Source organism: Nycticebus coucang, chromosome 5, assembly GCF_027406575.1.
Source record: "Nycticebus coucang isolate mNycCou1 chromosome 5, mNycCou1.pri, whole genome shotgun sequence".
In the NCBI taxonomy this organism is placed as follows: Eukaryota; Metazoa; Chordata; class Mammalia; order Primates; family Lorisidae; genus Nycticebus; species Nycticebus coucang.
The window spans coordinates 899,651-925,554 of record NC_069784.1 but is presented as its reverse complement, the minus strand read 5'-3'; the positions used below and the strand labels follow the sequence as shown (position 1 = coordinate 925,554).

Sequence of the window (25,904 nt, the reverse complement as noted above, 5' to 3'; positions counted from 1 at the left end):
TTATAATGCATTTTGACACACACGCAGATTGTAATTGACCTTCTCTCTCTATCTGTGGTGCTACCAACCTCGTCTCCGCCACAATCCTCTCTCCCCGCAACTATCACAGTGGACTCTGCCCCGTCTCTCTGCCTCCACTCTTGCCCCCCTCAGGTCTGCTTCATAGAGAGAAACAAAAGTGTTCCTGTAAGAAATAAGGCAAATGGGCAGCTCCTGTGGCTCAGTGAGTAGGGCGCTGGCCCCATATACTGAGGGTGGTGGGTTCAAAGCCGGCCCCAGCCAAACTGCAACAAAAAAATAGCCGGGCGTTGTGATGGGCGCCTGTGGTCCCAGCTACTCGGGAGGCTGAGGCAGGAGAATCGCCTAAGCCCAAGAGATGGAGGTTGCTGAGAGCTGTGACGCCACAGCACTCTACCGAGGGTGACAAAGTGAAACTCTGTCTCTAAAAAATAATAATGATAATAATAAGGCAAATGTTTCTCCAATGGTTTTCCATCTCCCTTAGTGAAAATCAAACTTCTGACTGTGGCCTGCACTGTAGGAGCTGGCTGGGTGCTCTGGTCTGGCTCCGGCCTCTTCCCGTCTCTGCCGCAGCCACCGCTCCCCTGTCCAACCCGTGCTCACCTCGGGGTCTCTGCTTCCTCCACAGTCCCTGGGAGAGCCTCAGGGCTTGCTCCCTCACCTCCCCACATCTTTGCTTAAATGCTTCTTTTTCAGAGAGGCTTTCCAGATCACCCTGTATGTGTATGAACGTTACTTGGTACCTGGTTCAAATAATGTTCAAATAATTCCATAGACTACTCCATTTTTTTCATGGCCCTTTTTATCCTGAGTTTTTCTCTGTCTTCACCTACTAGCAAAGAAGCTCCATAAAATGACAGGCATAGTTTGATTTGATTCCTGTTATTTCACACCCTAGCTCAATAAACATCTTTAACATTGACCTTAAATTGTGAATTATAAATTGATCGGCAACGCCGTGGGCACTGTTGAGCACAGGTGGTATGCAGGGAATGCTTGTGTACCCGGTCACACCCCCTGGATTCTATCTGGTAGGTGATGGGAAGTCTCAAGTTATACATAATAGGCCTTCAAATCTTAGTCATACTCTTTCTTTCTTTCTTTTTTTTTTATTCACCAGAAGTCTTCTTTTTTATTGTTGGGGATTCATTGAGGGTACAATAAGCCAGGTTACACTGATTGCAATTGTTAGGTAAAGTCCCTCTTGCAATCATGTCTTGTCCCCATAAAGTGTGACACACACCAAGGCCCCACCCCCCTCCCTCCGTCCCTCTTTCTGCTTTCCCCCCCATAACCTTAATTGTCATTAATTGTCCTCATATTAGTTATACTCTTTCTTACCCCAACCATTATTACATCAAGAGAAATACATACTTTCTTGATATTTATATGGCACATACATTAAAAGGTTTATCTCTTTCTAATTAAAGAAGCTGAACCACTGTAATTCTGGCTGACCAGTTAAGACAGCTGTTTCCTTCTGCGTTAGAATAAAAAGAGCCCGTTCAAAGAACTACGGATATAAACACACGAACGACATGTTTCCTCACAAGGCTCTTTGACTAAAAAAGCCCTACAAACATCACTAACTCTGGTGAGGAGCCATTATTTAGACAGAATCTGCTGAGTAACTGAAAAATCTCTCTGGTTCACTGGCCACAAAAGACCCAAAGGGAACAATGACTTTACAGCGTGGGGAACTAAAGGGTGAGAATGTTTGATAGGAAGAAATGTGAGTCGCCTGGTTTCTTTCCCCTCTTCCCACAGCAAAATCCAAACCCAACCTGCTTGTCTGCACACCAGCTACTGCTAGTAGCTTGCTCAGTTCAGGCCAGTTCCCCCTGCAGCCTCCTAACTGTCCAGCTACCTGACTCGCCGGCCACCAGGGAGTGGAATTTCCTTAAATGTAAATTTAATACTCTCTCCCTTCCTTGCAAACTTTTGGGGGCACAGTGACAGGGTTTGCAGAGCCTTTAATGTCCCCAGAGCTGCTGTCCTCCCCCGTGTCACCCCTGTGCCCCTCCCTTATCCACCCTCCAGCTCTGCACTCCAGACCCCGGGAACATCTTGCAGTTCCCCCAACAGCCGCTGCGCTCACTTCCTTCCAGAAGGCTGCACACATTTTCCTCAGTGTCCCCTGCGTCTCAGGGGCATTTCTGCTATCTCCTCTCTGGCAACAGTGTGAGTGTGCACGCTGCCTGTGTCACACTCAGGACTTTACCCCAGGAAAAGCCGTCCTGTAAGAGCTCGTGTCACGCACCACCTCGCCAGGCTGTCAAGCTCAGGGCTTTGTGGCCTCTGTCCTCCGAGTCCTTCTGTACTGGCTACACGGACCCTGGCAGTTTGCATGTCTGCCTAGAAACTTCTGTAAGGATAACCTCATCCAGGCATCTTTCTCTCTTTTCTTTCTGCGTTTTCTTTCTTGTTTTGTTGTTTTCTTGGGTTTTTAAAATTATGATTATTTTTTTAATTTCAGGTTCATGTGAGGGTACAATGTTTTCTTGTGTTTTTGAGACAAGGTCTCACCTGTCACCCAGACTAGAATGCCATGACGTCATCCTCGCTCTCTGCAACCTTCAACTCCTGGGCTCAAGTGATCCTCCCGTCCCACCCTTGTCAGTAGTCAGGACTACAGACACGTGGCATGAAGCCCAGCTAATTTTTGTATTTTTTGTAGAGGCAAGATCTCACTATGTTGCTCAGGCTGGTCTCCAACTCTTGGCCTCAAGCGATCCTCCTGCCGTGGCCTTCCACAGTTCTGGGGCCCCAGGTATGAGCAACCATGCCCAGCCCCTTCTTTTTCTATTGACATAGTTTGTTATCACCCTCTACAAAGAAGGGACGGTTACATTAACCTAGCAAGATTGCCACCTTTTCTCAATTATCTGTCTAAGAGACTCAAAATACATCTTCGGTGGAACTTCTTACAATGAATGAGTCAGATACAGATGTAGCAGAAGCCTTGGTTAGTTTGCAAAATAATTTTATTTATTTATGTTTATATCTATGCTTTCTACTTAAAGAAGTTACACGAACAACCTACAAATCCTTAATAATGATTTTCAACATATAATCAAACACAAGGCAATATTAAAGACTGAAGTTTCAAAAAGAAATCAAATTGTCACAAGGAATTCTGGGTCAAGGGACGTTTTATTATAGAAAGCACAATTACAGTTATGATGAAACAGAATTTGCAGTTATTTCGTTAAATGTTTAAAACAATAACCATAGAAGATAAAACCCAAAGTCATATTGTTCTCATGATGGCGCTAATGCTTTTTTAAGATTTTAAAGCTGCTGTTTTCAGGAGTTTGGACTATTTGAATGATAATATCTGGGTGGAGTTCTGACTCTGTCACCTACTTGCTACATTGTGACCTTGGACAAGTCACTTAATTCCTTTGAGCCTCAGTCTCAGAAGCCACATAAGGAAGATAATTGCATCCAGCTCAGAAGGCAGTAGTAAAAATGAAATAAAACAGTGTCGTGGAGGTACTTTATAAACTAAAAATAAAGTATTGAGATTTTCTTTTCATGATGAGGGCCAAAAAGCTATGCAATTGGAAGAGAAAGCTCTTTCCAGAACCTTGCTTCTCCACCCAAGAGTCCATTTGTTCCACCACACTGTTATTTTTATTGTTACTGGAAGCACATCAGAAGGCTCCCTGCTGAGCCTGGCAGTGAACAAGTCCAGAATGTAACATTCAATCCACACAATTAATTTTGGGGACTGCATTCTTTTCGTTTGTTTTTTTTTTTAAAGAACCTCTTGGCATGTTAAAATCCTCAGTGTGAACAGGTGCATTAACATTGGATGAGGAAGCCACGTGTCCAGCCTGCATGACTGGCAGGCTGTGGGCAGCGGTCACACACATGTGAAGCTCCACCCACACCCTCAGACCACTACCATCACCTCAGAGCACCGCGGCCCCCTCCCACAGAGCATCCTTCCAGCACCCTCCAATTTTTCTGTAAGTACCAATTGAAATTCTGATCTAATCATCTAATTTCTAAACTTTTAAGTGCCTGAATGGATTTTAAGAGGAAAGGACAGTCTAAATACTTTTATAAACCATGCTAGTATCAAAAATATCACTGCTTTCTTATGTTCACACTCCTAGAAGACCTTGAGAGAATTCTAAAAGGAAAATTGTCAATTTTACTACCGCCACAAAGGTAGTAGCATCATCATAGCTCACTGCAACCTTCATCTTCTGGGCTCAAGCAATCCTCGCCACAAACCTCCTGAGTAGTTGGGACTATAGGCACCTGTCACAAAAGGGTTTTCCGAAAGGATTTTAATGAAGCTACAGAGAATAATACTCCATCAAAGATGTCGATCATGCTTCTAAGCACACATCAGCAGAATCTGTTTGACAAGAATGAAGGAATGTGCTGCTGGCATCACTGAGGCCTGTCCAGAAACAGCCACCGGTTTGGGCTTCAAACAAATTCTAAAATGCATAAGGCCCCAGAGTGTGAGGAGTTTATTTCTCACTTCTTTTCTATTTCCCCATTCAGGGTATTTGCTTGTGCTGTTCCTTTTACCCAGAACTTCTTTCTGACTCTTTGCATAATTCATTTCTTCTTCCGCCTCTAGGAGATCCATTCAGAAAGGAGCCCATCACTCAGTCCACCAAATGCTTGTCACTCTGAAATTCCCAGGTTTCCAGGGCCCTCCCTCTGGTTTATAAATCCTGACTTGGGGCCTGGAATACAGACACATCCTCCTAATTGAGTGGCCCTTTGTGAACAGCTGTGTGCATAACCCACCCATCACACTGAAAAGAGAAAAAAACAAAAACACTAAATTTAATAAAGCAAGGCTATCAAAACATAAGAGCCAGGAAAGGTCTGTGGTCAGTCAGAGCCTACCAGCTCCAGGCAGGTGCAGCAAGGCGGCAAACTCAGGCCTGAAACCAGCCCCACGCTGCTGAGGGGCTCCAGAGCACGAGGAAGTGGAAGTCCAGGCCTCCAAAGTGATGGACACGGCTGCAGTAAACTCAGGTCTCCCTCTCGGTATCAGACCGGCACGGAGCACACCCAACACTGCCACTGGTGGAACGTTCTGGGACCGCTCCCTGCCTCAGCTTCCCCATAAAAAGAAAAACAAGGCACCAAGCACCACTGGCAGCAAAAAGGGCAGGAACAGCAGCCTCTGACCCACTGGTCAGCAAGGCTCCCACTCAGCAGACAGGCTGTGAGCCCATCCCTGCGACGAGAGGCCCAGGGCCTGTTAAAAGGCCCAGGGCCTATTAAAACAACGGGTGCTGCTCAAGTTATAGTGACAAGTATACGGTACCATTTAAGGGAAACAAGAGGGCTTGATGGAGTGCTAACAGGCAGCAGAGTGGGGGGCAGCGACCTCAGAGGACAGCGGAGCCGGGAAGCTGAGTCATCGCGCTGAAGATTGGGCATGTAAATTGCGATTAACAATAGTCCCTATCCCCCGTGATTCCTCTGAGAATTAAAAAAGATGATGCATGTTGAAGTGTTTTACACATGTCTGGCCAATAAACAATAAGTCCAAATTAATGAGAGGTATTTTTACCATTGTGACCTCCTCAGCAGAGGTTCTGAATTTCAGTCTTTCACAGAATCCTGAGAATTTCTGGGAGGTCCTGCTTTGCCATTTTTCCTAGAACTTAAACTTCATGAGCCTGAGAAGTTGGAGCTAGAGAGTCCTGACCAGGCCTGTTTTCTGGAGCTGGAACAGAGAAGGGAGTGGTAGAAGCTGCTACTTGCCAGGTATAATCTATGCTCCCCTTCTTCCTCTAAGGAATATTTTGCTCTCAGAATAGAAGACTACATTTCAGAGTTCCCTTCAGCCAGGTATAACCATGCGATTAAATTCCAACCACTGGATGTGGGTGGAGGTGAGAATACAACTTCCAGGCTGTTTTTCAAAGAGAAGAGAGACCCTTCCCCTTCACCATCACATTGATGTACTGGTCAGCCCCTAGACAAGGTGGAAAGAACGAGCAACGCCCCAGGGTAGACAGCAGCACAGCAGGAGGGGCTCAGGACCACCTCGCAGAGCAGCACGTCCACTCCAGATACACTTTCATCATACAGGCGAGACATACGCTTCCATCTGTTTAAGGTCCAGTTACCATGGTCTTTGTGACATGCAGCCAAGCTTCCATCCTCATGAATATTGTAAACAGTGTAGATGAGGGAAAAGGTGGGCAGAACATGGCAGAGGGTCACACCATGTCCCTGGTACGGAGTGGGGCCTCTTAATTATTTGCAGAATTACACATCCTCTGTCTGACTCCAGGCGCTCAGTTCAAACTTGGAATAATGAGGACAGCTGGAGGATTCCCACAAGGAGAATGACCAGGGCAATCAAAGGTCAAGAAAACCCATCTCACAGGAAAGACTGAAAGAGCCAGAGGAGCCAGATGAGCAGGAGACATGGTCGGGTTTCAGTAAGCTGAACACTTCACACTCAGGTTCCCTCATTGGTGAAACAAACAGGTAAAGCCAGAACAATCCCTTCTAGCTATTCCAGGAGGGATCTACAGATTCAGAAAAATTTATGTTGCGTTGAAGGGCAAAACTATAGACCACCTAGATAGTGAGACCACTTCCCTGAGAGAGTGATGCAGAGATTTCTGCTGAATTCAAAGACAACTTCTGGCGATTCTCCTGCACTGGAGCAGAATCGCTGCTTCCCACAGTCCAGACCTGCCCCCCTGGGAGGGTCCCAGCGGGCATGGGGCCGGCCTGGAGGAAGGGCTAAGTCTCGGAAGAACCTGGGGCTAAAACAGCTTCCTGGAGACTCGGCTCCTTCGTACAGAATGGTCAAGAAAGTGGGCTTGGAAATGGACAGTCCTGGGTCTGAAACTGTTTATCCGATTGCATCATGCTAAAAAAGTTCCTCACCTTTTTTTAAGCCTTGGTTTCCTCATTTTAAAAATGAGGATAGTAAAACATGACTTGAAGTTTATTTTATTAAAAGAGATAGTAGCACAACACAGGTTCCCAGCGGCTCATAGCACTCATCACAATCAAATCGCTTTGTAAACGGAGGAAGAGAAAAATGTGCGGAAGTCAGAAGATAAGAGTGTAGAGGGCTGGAATTTGTGGACTGGGAGAGTAATTGCACAGCTGACATAAACCAGGGCTTGCCACACATGATACGGGGAAAGGACTCTCAGCCAACCTCACCCGCCCGTCCAATATTTATTATCGTGAGCAATTACAAAATAAGAAAAGTGCCTCGATGAGGAGAATTCAGAGTATAATTCAGGCCCAGGGATGAGCCACCTGGCCTAGACTTGGGCTGTCAGATGAAGGTTTCCAAATGACAGTGAGCTTGAGAACCGCAGGACTGAGGCAAAGGCATGTGGGGGCGAACGGTGGGGCGCAAGCTCAGGCTGATGATGTGTTTGGAGGGGGGTGGAGAATCATAAAGTCTCTCCCACTTTCTCTCTAAAGCTCCCACGTTCTGAGTGACCACTAAGACTGCTAAGTCCTGGCCAGGCACAGTGGCTCACACCTGTAGTCCCAGCACTCTGGAAGCTGAGGCAGGAGGATCCCCTGAGCTCAGAAATTTGAGACTAGCTTGGGCAAGAGTGAGATCCCATCTCTTCTAAAAACTAGAAAAACTATCCAGGTGTTGTGGGGGCACCTGTAATCCAGCTACTTGTAGTTCACTGTAGCCTCCAGGTCCTGGACTCAGGTGATCCTCCTGCCTCAGCCTCCTGTAGAGAGGAGGTCTTGCTCTGTTACCCAGGCTGGTCTTGAGCTCCTGGCCTGAAGCAAGAGGATCACATGAGCCCAAGAGTTTAAGGTTGCTGTGAGCTATGATGGTACAGCACTCTAGCCTGGACAACCAAGCAAGACTCTCTCTCTCAAAAAAAAAAATGAAGACTGCTAAGTCCTTAACAACTAACTCTAAGATTCTACAACTATGGCTTCAGATAAAAAAGCAAAATAAAGTAAATGCCCTACCCACTGGGGTTAAGTATTAGATACTCTTTGAAAAATAACAATGTGTGCACATGTCTCGGAAGGGCAGCACAAAGGCTCTGCGTGGCTGTGGAGCTGTTCAGTGGCTTGATTGTGGCGGAGGATTCAGGAACCCACATGAGATAAAAAAAAAAAAAAAAAAAAGTATATATGGGCGGCGCCTGTGGCTCAGCGGGTAGGGCGCCGGTCCCATATGCCGGAGGTGGCGGGTTCAAACCCAGCCCCGGCCAAAAAAAAAAAAAAAGTATAGAATTTAACACACACACACGTGCACATTGCCCTAGTACAAAAGAATCTGAGTAGCCAGGCGTTGTGGCGGGCACCTGTAGTCCCAGCTACTCGGGAGGCTGAGGCAAGAGAATCGCTTAAGCCCAGGAGTTGGAGATGGCTGTGAGCTGTGTGAGGCCACAGCACTCTACAGAGGGCCATAAAGTGAGACTCTGTCTCTTACAAAAAAAAAAAAAAAGAATCTGAGGTGGTGTAAATCAATGTCAATATCCTGGCTATGATATTACTCTACAGTTTTGCAAAATATTACCACTGGGAGAAATGGGAAAAGTTTACAGGTATCTCTCTGAATTATTTCTCACAACTGCGCATGAATCTATAACTATGTTAATAGAAATTTCAGTTACAAAAGTTAACTACAGAAAAAAATACATTACATGCTGGATGTTGTGGCTCAAACCTATAATCCCAGCACTTTGAGAGGCTGAGATGGGAGGATGCCTTAAGGCCAGGAGCTCAAGACCAGCCTGGGTAACAAAGCAAGACCTCCTCGCCATATAGGAGGCTGAGGCAGGAGGATCACCTGAGTCCATGAACTGGAGGCTGTGGTGAACTACGATTGCAAGGCTGCACTCAAGCCCAGAAAACAGAGCAAGACCCTGCCTCAAAAAAGGGAATATAGTTAAATGAAATTATAGTTATGAATTATAAATTCATTAGTAAAATTTTAAGAAAATACATTAAAAATGTTAAATTACTAGCACTCTATTACCCAAGTATTCTCATGCAATATTTTGATATTCTTTCAGACTAGTATATAACTTTACAGTGATTTTCCTATATATATATAAATATGTGTCTATGTTTAATTTTGCATATAGTTAAAACTGTGCATATAGTTTGTTTCTTATTTATTCCACTAATTTTATTTTGAAGATCTTCTCATCATATTAAAAATTCCTTGAACAATTACTTTTTGATGGCTATTTGATAACACCGTAGAGACACATGGTAATTTTCTGAACCAATCCCCTATTTGGGACATTTTTTACTATTTCAAAATTGTTTCTATTATAAATAATCCTGCAACATTGCTGAGAAATGGCTGCCAACATTGCTGAGAAGGAGGAGACCAAGTCCTCAGACAGGAAAGGTCAGGTCAGAACAGGTCTCAGAGGTTCCCTGAGCCAAAAACCCAACACAGACACACTCCCACATGCAGCCATGTCACAGCCACAGAAACCACGTGTTTGCTTTCACGTTAAGTCAGGACAACACACGACTTCAAAAGTCCTCCCTTAAAAAAAAAAAAAAAGTCCTCTGTTTAAAATAGAATAGAAAGGCAGGGGCTGACGGCCTTGTCCTCAGTCAGGTTTGACTCTGCAGATCAGGTAGGAACAGCACAGATGAGGAGAGCCGTAGAGGGAAAACTAAGGCTCAACACGACAGGTACTGTTCACATTCCAGGCTCCACGACCTTGTGGAAGCAAGTTAGCTGTTTTAATTTTGTTCTTCATCAACAAACATACCGCCTCCTGGCTGGGCCGGCAATAAATATCATCTGAGTGAGTGAGTGAATGTGTACACCTGGCTGCTCACTGCTACTCACCCACGGTTCTCCAAGCTTCTTGTTTGGAACAGATAAGCCCTTGAATGCTTTTTCGCCCATCCTTTTATCATTCTGCTTCTTTCTTTGAACACACTCTTTCCAACTTTATCTGAAATATTCAAATCCCACCCATCCTGCCAGAGCAACCTCCAGCACCACCTGACTAAGGTCTGTCCCTGCCTCCTGCCCCCCAGCAGAGCACCCCCCCCCCGCCCGGCACAGGTGTGTGGGAGTCACTCCTGTATGTACCTTAGCCTCCCTTTAACTAATTTTAAAAATTGTTTTCCCTTGAATATGTATTACCAACACAATGAAAAGTAATTAAAATTCATTTCCAGTAACAAAAATAATGCACAGATATTTATGCCAATCTCAAGCAAACCAGAGTCATCATTCCTCACCACGAGACTAACAAAGATTAAAAAGTTTGATAATACTCAGCTTTGACAAAGATGGGAGAAAACAGCCTCACATACTGTTAGAAATTTAAGTTGGTCTGAGTCCTTAGCAACATAGTGAGATTCAGCATACGTGAACTGCTTACCTTCTTTCTCTTAATAAGTCACTTCTAAGAATTTTCCTCACGGGTATACCACACACACAATATGCAAGAAAATATATTCAAAGATACTTGCTGTCTATCAACAGAGGAATCGGGACAGTGAAATTCAAGTACATCTTTAGTGCTAATGTAGAAAGTTATCCAAGACACGTTGTTAAATTAAAAAAAAGAAGTTTGTGTTTATCCAAGTTCAAGTTCTATGGTAGCAGGTAGAGAGGCTCCAGGACATGCATGTGTCACACGTGAGAGGATCGTGTGCCTCTGTGGTGTGCAGGCTTCTGCGTGTGTCTCTGTGGTTGTAGACAAGCTTGGACATGCAAAAGCACTTTTGCAAGTATATTCAAGAAACTATTAATATTAGTTACATCTGGAGAAACTGGGAGAAAGAAAATGGATTTATATTTTCATTTTTATACCACTCTCTGGATTGTTTTGAATTTTCTTTTCACAAACGTGCATTACTGCTATAAACTAAAATAGGTTGGAGGAGGTTGGTTTTTAGGAGCCAAGCGGCCTGGCTCCTCACACAATGGCTTGAAAACAAAGGAAGACATGCGATAGAGCTGTCTTCTGTTAAACTGCGAACGCTCACAAGGTCAGGCGGCGTGTGAGAGTTCCAGCCTCTGCGTGCCAGGAAGAGGCATAATGGAGGCAGTTCTCTCCTGGCACATTCAGAGACAAAGCCAGGCTCCTAACCCCTGTTGGGAGATTTTAATGGCTGAACTTTAAGAATAATTATAGTAAAATACTATCATATCTTTAGGGCAACCCAAACCAATTTCTCTTGCAGTTAAAACCCAATTTTTCCTATTCTATCCCCCCAGCTTGTCTCTTCCTAAAGTAGCTGATACCCCTTGTCTATTGGGTGCCCAAGATCTCAACTCTGCTCCTTTGCAAATCTCTGTCACGTCCCAATATGTCAAAAGACCCGGGTTTGCTGCCAGCTTGGCTGTGTCTACACATGCTGAGCCTAACGCAGCTTCTGTCTGACATATTCTGTTACCGCACCCACTTCACAGGTCATGAAGAGCCACACAGCAGACCAGGAGAAGGCTTGTCACTGGTGGGAGATGTTGAAGATGGGGGAAGCTGTCACAGGTGGGAAATCTCCATACACACCTTCCTCTTAATTTTGCTATGAACCTAAAACTGTCGTTTAAAAAAAAGTCTTTAAAAATTAATTAAAAAAAAAAAAAAAGGCTGACCCTGAATGTTGGACGGTACTATTGCTGATCTCATCTATGGTATATTAAATCCTATCTGCAGCCTGGATTGCTCTGAGGCCACATCAAATTCTTCCTCACTGCAACTGGCCAACATGGTCTCTTAAAACACAATGCGGGCTTCATTGTGGTCATCGCCCCAAGCCCACCGTCAGTTCCCTCCACTCCACATGCCTTTCTGCAGAGCTGACCCCTCGCCCAGGTCTCTGTCTACTGTACCTAGGACTCAAAATCCTGACAGCCCGCAGCCAGTGTTTTTTTGTTTGTTTTTTTTTTTTCTGCTTCTGTTGTCAGGTACCAGCCCAAATGTCTGACCTCAGAAGGGCTTCTTCCTGACCTCCCTCTGCAAGGTCAGCCCCACAACCTGAGCCATCTCTGCTTGCTGCAGCCCTCGCCAGCCCTCCACGTGCACAGACCATTTACCTGGGCTCACTGGCTTGTGCACTAAAGCTTCAGCCCCGAGGTGCCGCGGCCTTATCTGCCTCATCCTACATGGCACCCCATGGCCAGGACGGTGCCAGCACACAGCAGGCAGCAGGACACATGTATGAAACGGGAGGAGTGAAGAGTTCCTACACAAAGGCTTCCGAGGCTTCCTCACCAACAAAGCAGGCAGGGTCAGTATGGTTTTTCTCATTTGACTGCCTTGCCCAAGGTCACAGCTAGTAAACGACAAAGCCAGAGCATATATTCGGAGTCCCTGACTCACAATTCCCTGGTACCCCCTGCTCAACAGCATCCGCAAATTTGAATGTGGGATAGTTGAAAATAGAACAATTTATCTAGGCTTCAGCAATCAGGGAGGGGAGAGAAAGATCTGCCTCCTTGCAGAGGTTAAGGCAGGAGAGGCAGGGAGGGAAAACATGGGGAGCTATTATCTTGCACTCCCTGGGTGCAGCTCAGTAAGTAAAATTCATTCCTTCATCTAAATGAGATGCAGCTGCCTCTGGGACAGAGCCTTATGAAACCTCCCCTGTCCACGTCACAGTGTGGAAGGAACACTTTGCTAATTGAAGCAGCGAGTGAAATTTTAGGTAAGCCAGATGCAATCACCCAAATTGGAAAGTGACACCAGTCTTCACACCTAGTGAGCCGCACAGAGCAGGCTGAGAGCGGAGCCAGGTGCGTGTGCCCCAGACCACAGTCGTACCCACACCTTCCTACGGCATGGGCCTCCCAGCCCCAAACATGCTAAGTCGCTGAGTGGGGAGAAGACCCAGACCGGAACAGGAAGCAGGAAAGAGAAGAGGGGGGCAGAAAAGCAGCAGAGCCAAAGGAGGCTGAAGATGGGGGAGAGGGGAGGGCAGGAACACTGCAGGGGGAGGCCCTGGAGGGAGGAGGAGAGGCAGGGGGAGCTGCCAGCTGCTGTCCTGCTGAGATTTCTGCTGCAGTGCTCAAGTAGCTAAATGCTGGTATAGGACAGTCCTTGGGAATTTCTGGAGTCAGGGTTTGTTCTCGGTGCTCTGTTTCCATAGAGACCAAGAATTTCTGCTTTTGATAATCATCTTGCAAGAGTCTCAGGTGTTTGATCTTTCCTGCAGTGCCTCCTTCACCAAAGAACCACAGCTAAGTCTTGCCTGGTAGGAATGGGCAGAGGGTGGGCTGCCACCCTACACCATCTTGGCCTCCAGCCTGGACTCTGCCCAGTGCCACAGAGCTTCAGTTCTAGTATATCTGAAAGTGACACCAGTCTCACCAGAGTAAGTCTCATGATCTTACTCCTGCCCCCAAGCAAACACGGCCTGCCTCCATCCTCCCCTCACCCATAGCACTCCTCTCAAGGGGTCTGCACAGCCCAGTGGGCAGCCTCCCCAGGAGCTGACAGCCTGCTCAGCCACCACAAGGGTGTTCCTGGTGAGCTTCCAGCCTAGAAAACTGGCTGGTCAAATTCCCATCTTTCACTGAGACCGGAAATACTCCCTTCTCTCCCCAGGCTTCCCCGGCCTCCCACCTCATCTGTCGTTCACCTGGTGCATCGCTGGCTGCCCCTGTTTCCCCTAGTCCCACTCAGGCCGTCTACTACACCCAACTGTCCTCCTCGCCCTCCAGGTGAAAGGCCTCTTCCCACCCACTCTTCCCTTCCTGCTAAGGCAGGCAGTCCTGTGGTCCAGGAATCTCTGGTGCTGTGATGCCCTAACTCCATCTTGCTAAGGACTTTCAACACTCCCCCTTTAAAACAGGAAGCTCAGCTGAAAGAGTTTAGTAGTAACTGCAAAATCCTGTGAAACCCTGCTCACCTTTGTAAGCACTCCCCTTACCAGGTGTTGGCTCTTATAAAATTTGACTATGGTAAAGACTCCCCCTCTCCTACTGAAAACCCCTTATAAAAGGTTTCTAGAGGTCAAGAGACTTTGAGGCATAAGCCTGCTCTCCACCCGGCTGATCAACAAAGGACCCGTGCTTAATTTGGACTCAGTGTGCTGGTGTTTCTCTATTCCACTCACTTCAGGTATAACAGTGCAGCTAGGACACAGAGTGAGACTACAGGTCCACCTTTCACACTGCTGTGGGTCCCCGTGGGACTCACATGCTGCCCCTGTCTCTGGGGTGCAGTCTAACTTGGGGCCCTGGCTCTTTTACTTTCATGGGCCCATTCCTATATTAAAAGAAAATAACTATGTATTTTATGACTGCAGTGGTAAAGAAATGAATTAATTCATCATTATTATACTTATTAATTTTACTTATTCTGTGTATCAACCTATGTAACAGAATATGTAGCAACCTATGTAACAATGTATAGCAACCTATGTGATAAGACATGTAGCAGCTTATGTAACAACATATGTAGTGATCTGTGTAACAACCTACGTAGCAACCTATGCAGCCTGATGTGCAGGAACCCAGACAGCAGGCTTGCAGAGACAAAGTGGCAGTTACTGGACATTAATGATCAGACTTCAGACAGCTGTGGAACTCCAATGAAGGGGTGGGGCTTGGAGGAGGGGCGCATGTTCTCACTAAATAGCAGTGCGGAGGTTGCTTAGGGGCTTTTCCCCAACACATATGGGAAGGCCCACCTCCTGCAAGCTTCGAGCTTACAATCCATTGTCCGGCCTGCTTCTTTGGTGACGGCACTGACATTCTGGTTTTTAAAAGAAATTAAAATTTAAGGACTTTTGTAGGCCCTAAAATTATTATGGTCCCTGAGCACTGCAGGTGGTGGACCAGCTAGCCCTACCTCAGCCATGTCCCCAATCTTCAGTGGGTCCCCAGTGCTACAAAATGAAGTCCAGCCTCCACGCAGGCCCACCCTGACCTGGGCTGACCTCTGTCCCCAAAGCCACCTGCTATAGCAGTTCCCACTTCCCTGGACCTAAAAACAATTTTGTCAACAAACCATATGCTATGACCTACTGTGTCTCAGCCCTCAGAGCAAAACAACTTCCCTTTCCTTCTTTCCCTACTGAGGTCTGGTTCCCACACATGCTCCCCTATATGCCCAATAGCACTTTAGGTGTCCACCCTATGCCAGGTATTCATCCCACCTTCTGGGCACTTCTTTCACAGCATAACATTTCTAAAATCAGGGAGTGGCTTACAAAGCTGGCCAAACACCTTTGCCAGCCCCCAGGCAGAGCCCTGAACCACAGCAGCCCCACAGAGCTCTTGCACTCACAGACCGGCACTGCCCAGGAGGCACTGGGTCAGCAGCTGCTTCCTCTGTGCTGGGGTCTGCATTGTTAACACCACACACATTTGAATTTTAACTCAAAGTTCCTCTCCCTAGTACCTTTAAAATTCATGTTCTGATGCATTATGGATATAAACAGATATTTTGGACCTACACTATGGCCTGATACGTGTCAGAAAAAGCAATGAAAGGCAGTAGAAATGCCAGCTCTCTTGGCACATATTATAAAATGGTCTAAGTCCTTGAACCGTGAAGAACTTATTCCTCAGATACTGTGCCACTCTGTGAAAAGCTTCCCAGTAAATTTCAGGAATAGCTGCTTAATATACAATAACTACAATTTAGGGTGGCGCCTGTGGCTCAGTGAGTAGGGTGCTGGCCCCTTATACCAAGAGTGGCGGGTTCAAACCCAGCCCCAGCTGAACTGCAACCAAAAAATAGCCGGGCATTGTGGCGGGCGCCTGTAGTCCCAGCTGCTCGGGAGGCTGAGGCAGGAGAATCGCAGAAGCCCAAGAGCTAGAGGTTGCTGTGAGTCCTATGACATCATGGCACTCTACCGAAGGCGGTAAAGTGAGACTCTGTCTCTACAAAAAAAAAAACAAAACTGCAATTTAGTTTTTTCCAAAAGCTACAAATTTTGCAACATGGAAATGCACAGTCTAAACCCCCAGATTCTTCAATCTACCTCCAAATTATAGCTTTTGTCCAAAAGGTTTCAAAATGATGAACACTGATTACAAAAAGTATAAGTCACCACAATAATTTCATACAACTGCAGATAGCCAAAGCTGATACCAGGAACTCTTAATATTAAACCTGAAAATAGCTAAGATTTGGAGTTTGTGATACTGATTAAGAAATACACAGATCTGTAGAAAAAAGTCATCTATTTAGCAAAGTATCTCGAGTTGAAGAAAAAGTATCCAATGTACTCAGCCCTACTATGAAACCAACTTATAGCTTTCAAGCTATAACTCAACTATAGCCCAAGAAGAAGGGAAAAGAGGAGAGGGAGGACAGAAGGAGGGAGGATGGGCGAAGGGAGGGTAATCGGTGGGACCACACCTACGGTGCACTTTGCAAGGGTACATGTTAAATTTACTAAGTGTAGAGTATAAATGTCTGAATAACTGAGAAAACAATAACAATGTCTGAAAAACAATAACTAAGAAAATCGGTGAAGGCTATGTTAACCAGTCTGATGAAAATATTTCAAATGGTATATAAAACCAGCACATTGTACCCCATGATTGCATTAATGTATACAGCTATGATTTAATTAAAAAAGTCATCTATTGTTAGTTTATAAAAAAAAATAGACATTTCTAGATTTTTTCCTTACAAAAAGTTATTTTTATGGTAAGTCATACCATAGATTGCATTTTTTTTTTGGTCAAGACAGCAGTCTCTTGGTAAGCTTATTATTTCCTCACCTTTCTGCAAGAGAAAACTCTTAGGGGTCTAGACTATGTGTTAATCCTCTTTCTGTTGTCCTTGCATATGAAAAATAAATGCTCATTTTAAGCTGGTGTAGTTTTCTGGCAACACTTTCATTTCTTTCAAGCCTGGGCTTATTCCTGTTAAAATCTAGCTGTTTGCTTATTTTTAGGTTTAGATGGGCATGTTTCATTATAAATGCCCTTTTAAAAAATTCAAACTCCATTCATGCTTTTATTTATTTAACAAGTAGTTATCAGGCTTTTAACAAATGCCAGGCTGTGAGAATACAAAGGTGAGTAAGATCTAGCCTCCTCTGAACTTTACTTATAGTCTAGAGGGAGAGACAGGCCAGGCAGCTCAGCAGACTTGCTGAGATGAGAGCTGCCTGAGAGGGCTGCTGAGGAGCCTGAGGATGACCATTGCTGAGAATGACCATCACACGAGAATGATCATTGCACGGGAATGACGATCACACCAAAATGACCATCGCATAAGAAGAACTATCCCATGAGAATGACCATAGCGTGAGAATGACCATCACATACGGTCTCTCGAAACCAAGTGAGAGGAATGAGTGGGAGATAACCTGTGAACCCAGACAGCTATGACACCACCTGGCCTAAGCTGAGGGAACGACGAATGCAAAGCGCCGAGACAGAGGTGGGGGTGGGAAGGGTCGCGCTGGGAGGGAAGGGACTGAGGTTCATCGGGCAGATTTCAGAGGCACCACAGTGGCTTATGGTGTCCAGCCAGGGACTCTCTGGACTTCCTCCTCAGAGCAGTGGGGGTCCCTTTTCCTTTGCAAAATACCTGTAAATGTATAAAGTGGCACCAATTACATTGCTCTCTCAGCACCATTACAATGCTCAGATTCTTCTTAACTCAGATATTTAAGTTAAGAAGACGTATTTGTCTTGTTTCATGACAATAAAAATGAAAACATTTTTTGATCCTTTCAATCACTTCTATTTATCCTCTCCTCAGAGAATGAAGCAAAAAAAAAACAATCACCACTAAATTCTTCACTTGCAATCTTATGGGCATTTCTCTCTGACATTTCACTCAACACAATGCTACAGCCTGCGCAAGCTTCAGAACTTACTGGACGTCTCTGTGCCGTGGCCTCGTCAACTGAAAGAGAAAGTTTCCTCCTTTTTGTAGAAACGGGGTCACAGTGTTGCCCAGGCTGGTCTTGAACTACAGGCCTCAAGTGATCCTCCTGCTTCAGCCTCCCAGACTGCCGGGATTCCAGGTGTGAGCCACGGCGCCCAGCCATGTAGTGTGTCAAAAGTCCATCCAAGATTACTTCTGGGGCAAGAGACTCAGGGATCAGGGAGAAGGGAGGGGACTTTACTTTTTTCATTTCATTACTTTCTTTTTTTTTTTTTTTTGTAGAGACAGAGTCTCATTCCATGGCCCTCGGTAAAGTGCTGTGGCATCACAGCTCACAGCAACCTCCAACTCCTGGGCTTCAGTGATTCTCTTGCCTCAGCCTCCCGAGTAGCTGGGACTACAGGCACCCGCCACAACGCCCGGCTATTTTTTGGTTGCAGTTCAGCCGGGGCCGGGTTTGAACCCGCCACCCTCAGTATATGGGGCCCGTGCCTTACGGATTGAGCCACAGGCGCCGCCCATTTCATTACTTTCTATAATCTTAAATTCCTTTTTAACCAAGAGCATGGGACTTTTATTAATAAAAAATTATGAAAAATTCTGTTATGCAAAGTCAAATAAATTATTCTCAAAGCTTAAGGTAATTATATGAAAATCACTTTTAAGAAACTGTGAGGCATAGGTTCCATGAGCCCAGAAAAGAGCAGAATTAGAAGAGAGAGACAGTTTCTGCTCACTTCATCCAAGGCTGCACGTGGAAGAGCGTCAGATTTGTTTTGTATTTAGGGAGCACAAAAGCTGATTTTGCCCAAATAAAAGAAAGGACTGTACTGATGAGAACAATGTAGAGACACTGCCCACAGGAAGGGGCAGCCACATCCCAGGAGGCCTGGACCCTTCACACAGGACCTTTCAGAGACTGGGAACCTGGCTGTCTCTCGGCATTTGAAATCTGACACTTAGATGGACTCATCTTGCACTACCATCCAGCAACTAGTATGCTCTTAAATGCTTACCCAGAAACATCCAAACTATAGCCACACATTCAATAAGTTAGATAGATCAACTTTACCTCCAGCCTACATACCCTTAACTAGGCAGGTAGGTATTTGTATGAAAAGATGATTAGTAAATATATGCCGACTGTGTTTCAGTAAAGTATAAAGTTACCCAAATAAATATTTCATAATGTTAAAACCCAGTTCCAAATGTGGATGCTGTGTTTAAACACTATCTAGAATGGTATTTATTAAAGGTAATTTTCTTTTTCAACCAGATTCATATTACATAGTATTTAGCATTCTCCATTACCCATGCCTTTTTTTTTTTTTAATTGAGACAGAGTCTCACTTTGTTGCCCTTAGTAGTGTGCTATGGCATCGCAGCTCACAGCAACCTTCAACTCTCAGGCTGACGCGATTCTCTTGCCTCAGCCTCCCAAGTAGCTGGGACTACAGGCAACTGCCACAAAACCTGGCTTTTTTTTTTTTTTTTTTTTTTTTGGTAGAGATGGGGTCTCACTCTGGCTCAGGCCGGTCTCCAACCTCTGAGCATAGGCAATCCACCAGCCTCAGCCTCCCAAAGTGCTAGGATTACAGGCATGAGCCACCACGCCTGGCCTACCACTCCTTTTTTACACTTCATTTGTATCTGTTTCCAGACTTCAATGGGATTGCTCTATAGGAGTCATTATGAACTTGGTAAATAAGCCTGACGCTGGACACCTCAGTGACTCACATAGGAGCTCTCCCTTTTGTGGGTGCTGTTTTCCCTGAAAAGTGGAATAAGCACTAGAGAGACAGGCTTCCAGGCTAATGAGCTGGGGTGGTTGTGGTGCCTTTAAGACATGGCAGGATGCCCTTTATATGACAACTGTTATTTGTTTGTTTGTTTGTTTTGAGACAGAGTCTCACTTTGTCGCCCTTGGTAGAGTGCCGTGGCATCACAGCTCACAGCAACCTCCAGCTCTTGGGCTTGAGCGATTCTCTTGCCTCAGCCTCCCGAGTAGCTGGGATTACAGGTGCCTGCCACAACACCCAGATAGACAACCATTTTTTATATAATAATTCAAATGAAGAGAAAGTTTCCCAGGGAAGTCGGGGAGCGCTGCAAGACACCTCGAGCTAGGAGATTGTCTTGGTACCTGCCACATGTGCGTCTGTTGACTCAGAAAGTCCTCAGAACACCAGTCCCTCTTTGATCTGAAAACAGAGGTGCCAGTCAAAGCAAAATCAAATTGTTTCCATTTCAACAATCCATTGGTATTATACCTCACGGAAAGTAGTTTAGTTTAATGGAAAGAAAACTCAGATCTCACAGCTGGAAGATCCAACTCTGGGTGTTACTAACCAGCTGCTCTGCTTGGACAGGTCTTCTACCATCGCTAAGAATAAGTTTCTTCAGGCTCAGCGCCTATAGCTCAGTGGCTGGGGATCCAGCCACATTGCGCTGGAGCTGGCGGGTTTGAACCCGGCCCGGGCCTGCCAAGCAACGATGACAACTACAACCGAAAAATGGCCAGGTGTTGTGGCTGGTGCCTGTAGTCCCAGTTCCTTAGGAGGCTGAGGCAAGAGAATAGCTTAAGCCCAAGAGTTTGAGGTTGCTGTGAGCTGTGACACTACAGCACTCTACCAAGGGCAACAAAGTGAGACTGTGTCTCAAAAAAAATAAGTTTCTTCAATGATACATTGGGAGGGCACAGACAGCAGAGTGGAGCAAAGGAGGCAATGTGTTTTCATGTTGTTTTAAGCCTCAACTAAAGCTCTATGTTAATAACAGTGATTACGAGTCCCCTTTTCTAAATAGGCACAGACGATGCAAAGTTACTAGGTTTCTAGCTAGTAACAATAGCACAAGGCTTTGATAACCAATACTCTAAGCAGAGATGCTTGCTGTGTGGCCTATTTAAGAAAATTCTGGAGAAATGACCTAAGTGCCCAAGTGTTCCATCTACCATAAACAGCCATACAAACATCAGGTATTGTTACCACTAAGCTTTGAATTCTCCAGAGAGATGCTGGCGTATTTCCTTTCTATTCATGAATACTTCCTTCGGAGCAAAACCCCCATAAAGCACTTTTCCAGCACATCACGATATATCAGGTGATAAATGGGCAGATTACTGTGGTTTTAGAAATGATTCATGAGTTTAATTAGATGTCCTAAACAAATGGATACATTTGCACTGCAAAGGACACACTTTGAGGATCTTAAAAGAAAGAACTATAATTAGACAAGAAAGATAAGTTGTAGTAGCAAATGAATCTCACTTTCAGACCAAACAAATAGCATCACTCCAAACCGCATTCTCAGTTGAAAATGTATATCAAAGTGTCACAAGATACACTACACTGCTGTAATAGAGCCACCACATCCCCTACCCAGATTCTGGAGGGAATGGAGGGTAGAGGAGGAGAGAAGACCCCTGCAGCCTCTTCACACAATGCTGGACTTCACTGAAGAATCAATTCTTGACAACAGCACTTTCACGATAATAATATTCTTAATGAAAACACCTTCCCATTACAACAGTTCATCATGGTAATGCATTCTCCCTCTCTCAGCCCATTGAAAATGTCTGATTCAGGGAGAAAGAATCAGTCCTCAAAAATCCAAGACTGACCCGAGGCTGCTCCGCTAGCGCTGCAGCCCCTGCTGACTAACACCCCAGGAGCCAGAGGCTCCACCGTCCACTACCATGTCCCCTGCACAGGGCTCAGCATGGTGCCTCGCACACAGCCGGGCCCAGGAAGAACCTACACGTTGAGCTCATTTACAAGGCAACATACTGCAAAAACCAATTCCAACTCTTAGAATGACAACCCCTATAATACATGAATTTCATATTTCTTTCCTCTCCCTGCAGCAAGGCTCCTCCACACTGGTTTGGAAGTGTTCACTTCTATTTCAAATGCTCGCATGCCCACCATGTTCCAAAAACGATTATGGTGGCATCATTTAGAGTTTGTGAATCTTTTTAAGATATAAAAGTGACCACATACAATCAAAAGATAGATCACATTTTTGATACACCACAGGTCTGGAAAACCATAAATTGCATAACCACAAACAACATAACACCACAGCCCTGAAACCACGTAGGGGTGGGGAACCTGAAGACCCACGGCCACGTGTGGCCTTTCCTCTAGGTCCCCAAGTGTGGCCCCTTAAAACAGAATCCCAACTTCACAGAACAAATACCTTTATTAAAATTTGGATTCAGTCACAAGCCCACACTCAGGGGCGCAGAGGGCCACAGGTGACCCCACGCTTCAGATGCTCCACCCTCCACCAATTCCTTACTTAACTTTGATAAGAGCTTGGGATGGGTAAAATTCATTGTCAGCCCAAAACATTTGAACATCATTTCATTCCACTTCAGATGAGGAAAACAGAAAATGAGAGCCCAGGGAGAGCCATTACCCAATTAAATTGAACAAGCATTGTTTGCAAAGTGACACTGAAGTTCAGTTTGGGTTCATTACTGCCCAAACAAGCTGACAGGCATCTGTCCTCTGCAGGCCTCAGCTGTCCAGCATCAGACTTAGCAAAGTGGAGCCTGCCACTGACCACTTCAATTATAAATTATCTCTCGTAAACAATCCTCTGATCCTAGTTCACTGGAAAGGTAAGCAAATAGCTACAATAGTACTCCGGGTCCACCATGGGTACATTAAATGACTGCTTTGCTATAGAAATCACTAAATGATAACAGCATTTTCAAGAGAGGACTCTAACTTGCTGAAACGTTTTATGAGAGATGGCTGCAGAGCCAGACACCAAGTTTAGAGGCATTTCCATTGTCCCTGCATTTTGAGGGTGCATAAAATTTCAGCCCACTCAACACAAAAGAAAAAATAAGATGAAAGGCAACAACAGATTAAATAAATGTCATTGCGCAGAGCCTAAAGGCTGGGTACAAGGGCTCTGGATCCCAGCTAAAATCTGCAGGAGAGGTGACAGCAGGCGCCGTAGCAGAGGGCTGAGCTAAGATGTGACCGAGCTCCACGGAACTGCGAGTTACATCAGCATTGAGAGAGTAACAACTGAACGAGCCCCGTCCCACCGGCTGCAGAAGCATTCCACGCACTCGCCGCCTCGCCCCTCCCCTCCTGCAGAAGGAGGCCGCCCTCCCCGCCCGGCCCTCCCCTCCCCGCCCGGCCGGCGTGTTCCGCGGTCTGGAGAGATTAAGAGGCGCTCGCCCGGTCACTGGGCCTCCGGCTGAGCCCACGTCTCCTCTCCGGCCGGCCTGGAGCCCCACACCCCGCGGCGAGCGAGCCTTCGCCCGCAGCCCGGCCCGCTCCCCGGCCCGCCGCGCTACCTGAGCTGTCCGTGGTGCTGGCGCGGGCCGTGGGCTGCCGGGCGGGGGGCTGCCGCGCCGGACTCCGCGCCCCCGCGCCCGCGCGCTGCCGGCCGCCGCCCGCGCCCAGGTCCCCGCCGCTGTCCACCAGCTGCAAGGACTCATAGCCGTCGCTGCCGGTCTTTTTGCGGTAGCTCCCGAGGAGGCTCATGGGCAGCGAAGAGGAGGGATCCACCTGGGGAAGGAAGGGGGGGTGGCAGGTGGAGGGGCTGGAGGAGGAATCGAGAAAATCAAGTGCCCGACATGACGCCGAGAGGAGGGGAAAGAGGGAGCGGCCGCCGGAGAGGAGCTTGCGGGGCGAGGCGGAGCCGCCGCCCAGGGCCGAGCGCGGGGAGGGCGCGGGGAGCGCGGGCGCGGGGAGGGGCCGGCGGGAGGGCGCGCGTCCTCGGCCCCGAGCCGGCAGGCCCCGCACCGGCCCAGAGGCGATCCTAGGGCGTCGCCGTCGCCCCCACGCAGCAGGGCAGCTCCAGGAGCGAGAAGAAGAGGGAGGGAGGACAGGAGGGGACACCGGAGAGGGGGTCGGAAAACCGGGCGGAGTGGGGGAGGGGACTGCGACCAGGCGGGAGGGGTGTGTTTCCGCGGCGGTGTCCAGGAAGGGGCCAGGGGCTCGGACCAAGGGGTCCTGGCAAGACTCGGGCACGCCCATTTCATAGAACTCAGCCTATATTGGAGGGGAGATTCAGCAAATTGAAGCCATCCCGACAGAACCCGTCCTGAGAACCGACCGACTAGCAACTCAACTGAGCAGAGAAAGAACGCGTGTTAAGCGCCCGGCTGTGCGTGACAGCAGCAGTTTGCCCAGGGCCAAATGGGGATGACCCCTAAGGGACAGAGCAAGAGTTGAATGTCCTCCCACTCGAGGGAGTTAGGGTCCATTCACCTAGTGAGGAGATGTGACCGTTTAAAACTATTTGTTGAGAGATAAATTAGGGAAAGGACAAGGTTAAGTCAGGTGCAATTTCAGACCTGCCCTCTTTTATCTCCGGACCCCACGAAGGACTGTTCTCCTCCAAGGGCTCCACGGCACGGCTGGGGAGCAAGACAGACAAGGGTTCTCTTCCCATCCGCTAGCATTTCCCTTTATTCTTTCATAATTCCAGGCAAAGGAAGCGGTCACTCGTTATCAGGAGAGAAGTTATGAAGGAGCCAACTAAGCTGAACGGTCAGAGCTCCCTTCTCGCAGAGGTCCTTTCAAGGCTGTGCCCCTAACTTTTCCTTGGTTACTGTGTATTCTTATTTTTAAAGAGGACCCCAACATGGTGTAAATTTTGGGCCTTACAAAATCTATATAAATTTTGTAAATTCTCAAAATGTAATTACCAAAGGTTTGTTTTCACTTGAAATAATAAGATTCCAGAAGAATCCCTCATTGTCATCATCTCAGGTGAAGATCAGGTGAAAATCTTGGTTAAAAATCATCACTTTTGCCTGACGCGGTGGCTCACACCTGTAATCCCAGCACTGTGAGGGGCTGAGGAGAGAGAATTGCTTGAGCTCAGGAGTTGGAGACTTGCCTGAGCAACAGTGAGACCCCGACTCCTAAAAAAATGGAAAAACCCAGATAGGTGCCTGTAATCCCAGCAGCTTCCGGAGGCTGAGGCAGAGGGATGCCCAAAGCCCGAGTCTGAGGTTGCAGTGAGCTATGATGCCATTGCACTCTGCTCGGGCATAGGGTGGGACTCTGTCTCAACAACAACAACAAAAAAGACATCACTTTTTTTTCCCTTTAGGACTTGGAAAGAGTAAGCAAGTGAGGAGTCTTTCAAAAGTCACTTGACAGTGTTTCCTCACCAAAATAAGAGAAAACATACATGTGTATGAAATTCGCATGCATCCATACAAAGAAAGCCTTGCTTTGTCCTCACCTTACATGGTTGTCTCTTGCTGCTGTTATTTCAGTTACCTGAAGATAAAAAATTGAGCTCCGGCAGCTAAGGGGCTTCAGTCTGGACCATCTGGGTCTCAAGGAGTTTCCTAGAAGCTGTAGCCCCACATAGGTCTACAAAAAAATTAATTAACTGGATTGAGATTTGTTCCTGTACAAGGATCACTCAAACACAGATTCTTGTAGGAAAAGAATGAATCAGGAGAGGTCAAGAGTAATGTCTCCCAGACCCTTCCAGTCCTGCTGGGAAGACCTAACCCCCTGACCAGCTGCTTTCCCAAGAGCATGAGCTGAGGAAGGTGTGGTGTGGCCTGAACCACAAACCACAGTTAATGCTCCTTTAGGACACCATCAAAGAACTTGAATGGAGGGGAAAATTGTGAGAGAAATTTAAACTCAAATTTTATACTTTCAATTTTCCAAATCTGTCAGATTGAACTATTTTAGTTACTTGACTAAAATAATAACTCAGTAAAATCTAGTAAAGAAATCTTTTCCTGTAACACTTTATATCGTCTTTTTCTACACCCTTCCGTTTCGTTTAATTCATTACTGACCTACAGGGAGAGACAATACCTAGTGCCCATCACGTGCCCCCACAAATGCAGGATTTACGATCACCGGACTAAGAGAATTTAGACAGAATCGTTTTTGAGAAGTGAAAATTATTATTTTCAAAAGGAATGCTCAGTTATTTTTGCTCTACTTCAGAGTTGCAGACATACTGCAAGAAGAAATTACAGATGAGATATACGCCTTTGCCCGGGTATCTTTCTAGATCTGTCTCTCAAGTTTGCAAATTTAAAGAAAAGCATGAATTGGTTACAAGGATCATTGTATTTTTCATCTT

General features: G+C 46.3%; 1 protein-coding gene across 3 annotated transcripts in view; it reads right to left on the bottom strand.

Moving 5' to 3' along the window:
- The window catches only part of DNAJC6 (DnaJ heat shock protein family (Hsp40) member C6), a 155,855-nt gene that overhangs the window by 86,737 nt on the left and 43,214 nt on the right, over positions 1-25,904 (bottom strand). The window contains exon 1 of one of the 3 annotated variants that reach the window (XM_053590315.1): positions 23,131-23,344. The exons of the other annotated variants lie outside the window; for them this stretch is intronic. Within the exon in view, the coding sequence (XP_053446290.1) occupies positions 23,131-23,320 (190 nt within the window). The 5' untranslated portion in view covers positions 23,321-23,344. Of the gene's footprint in view, positions 1-23,130; positions 23,345-25,904 lie in introns of those variants that run through there. 3 annotated transcript variants of the gene reach the window in all.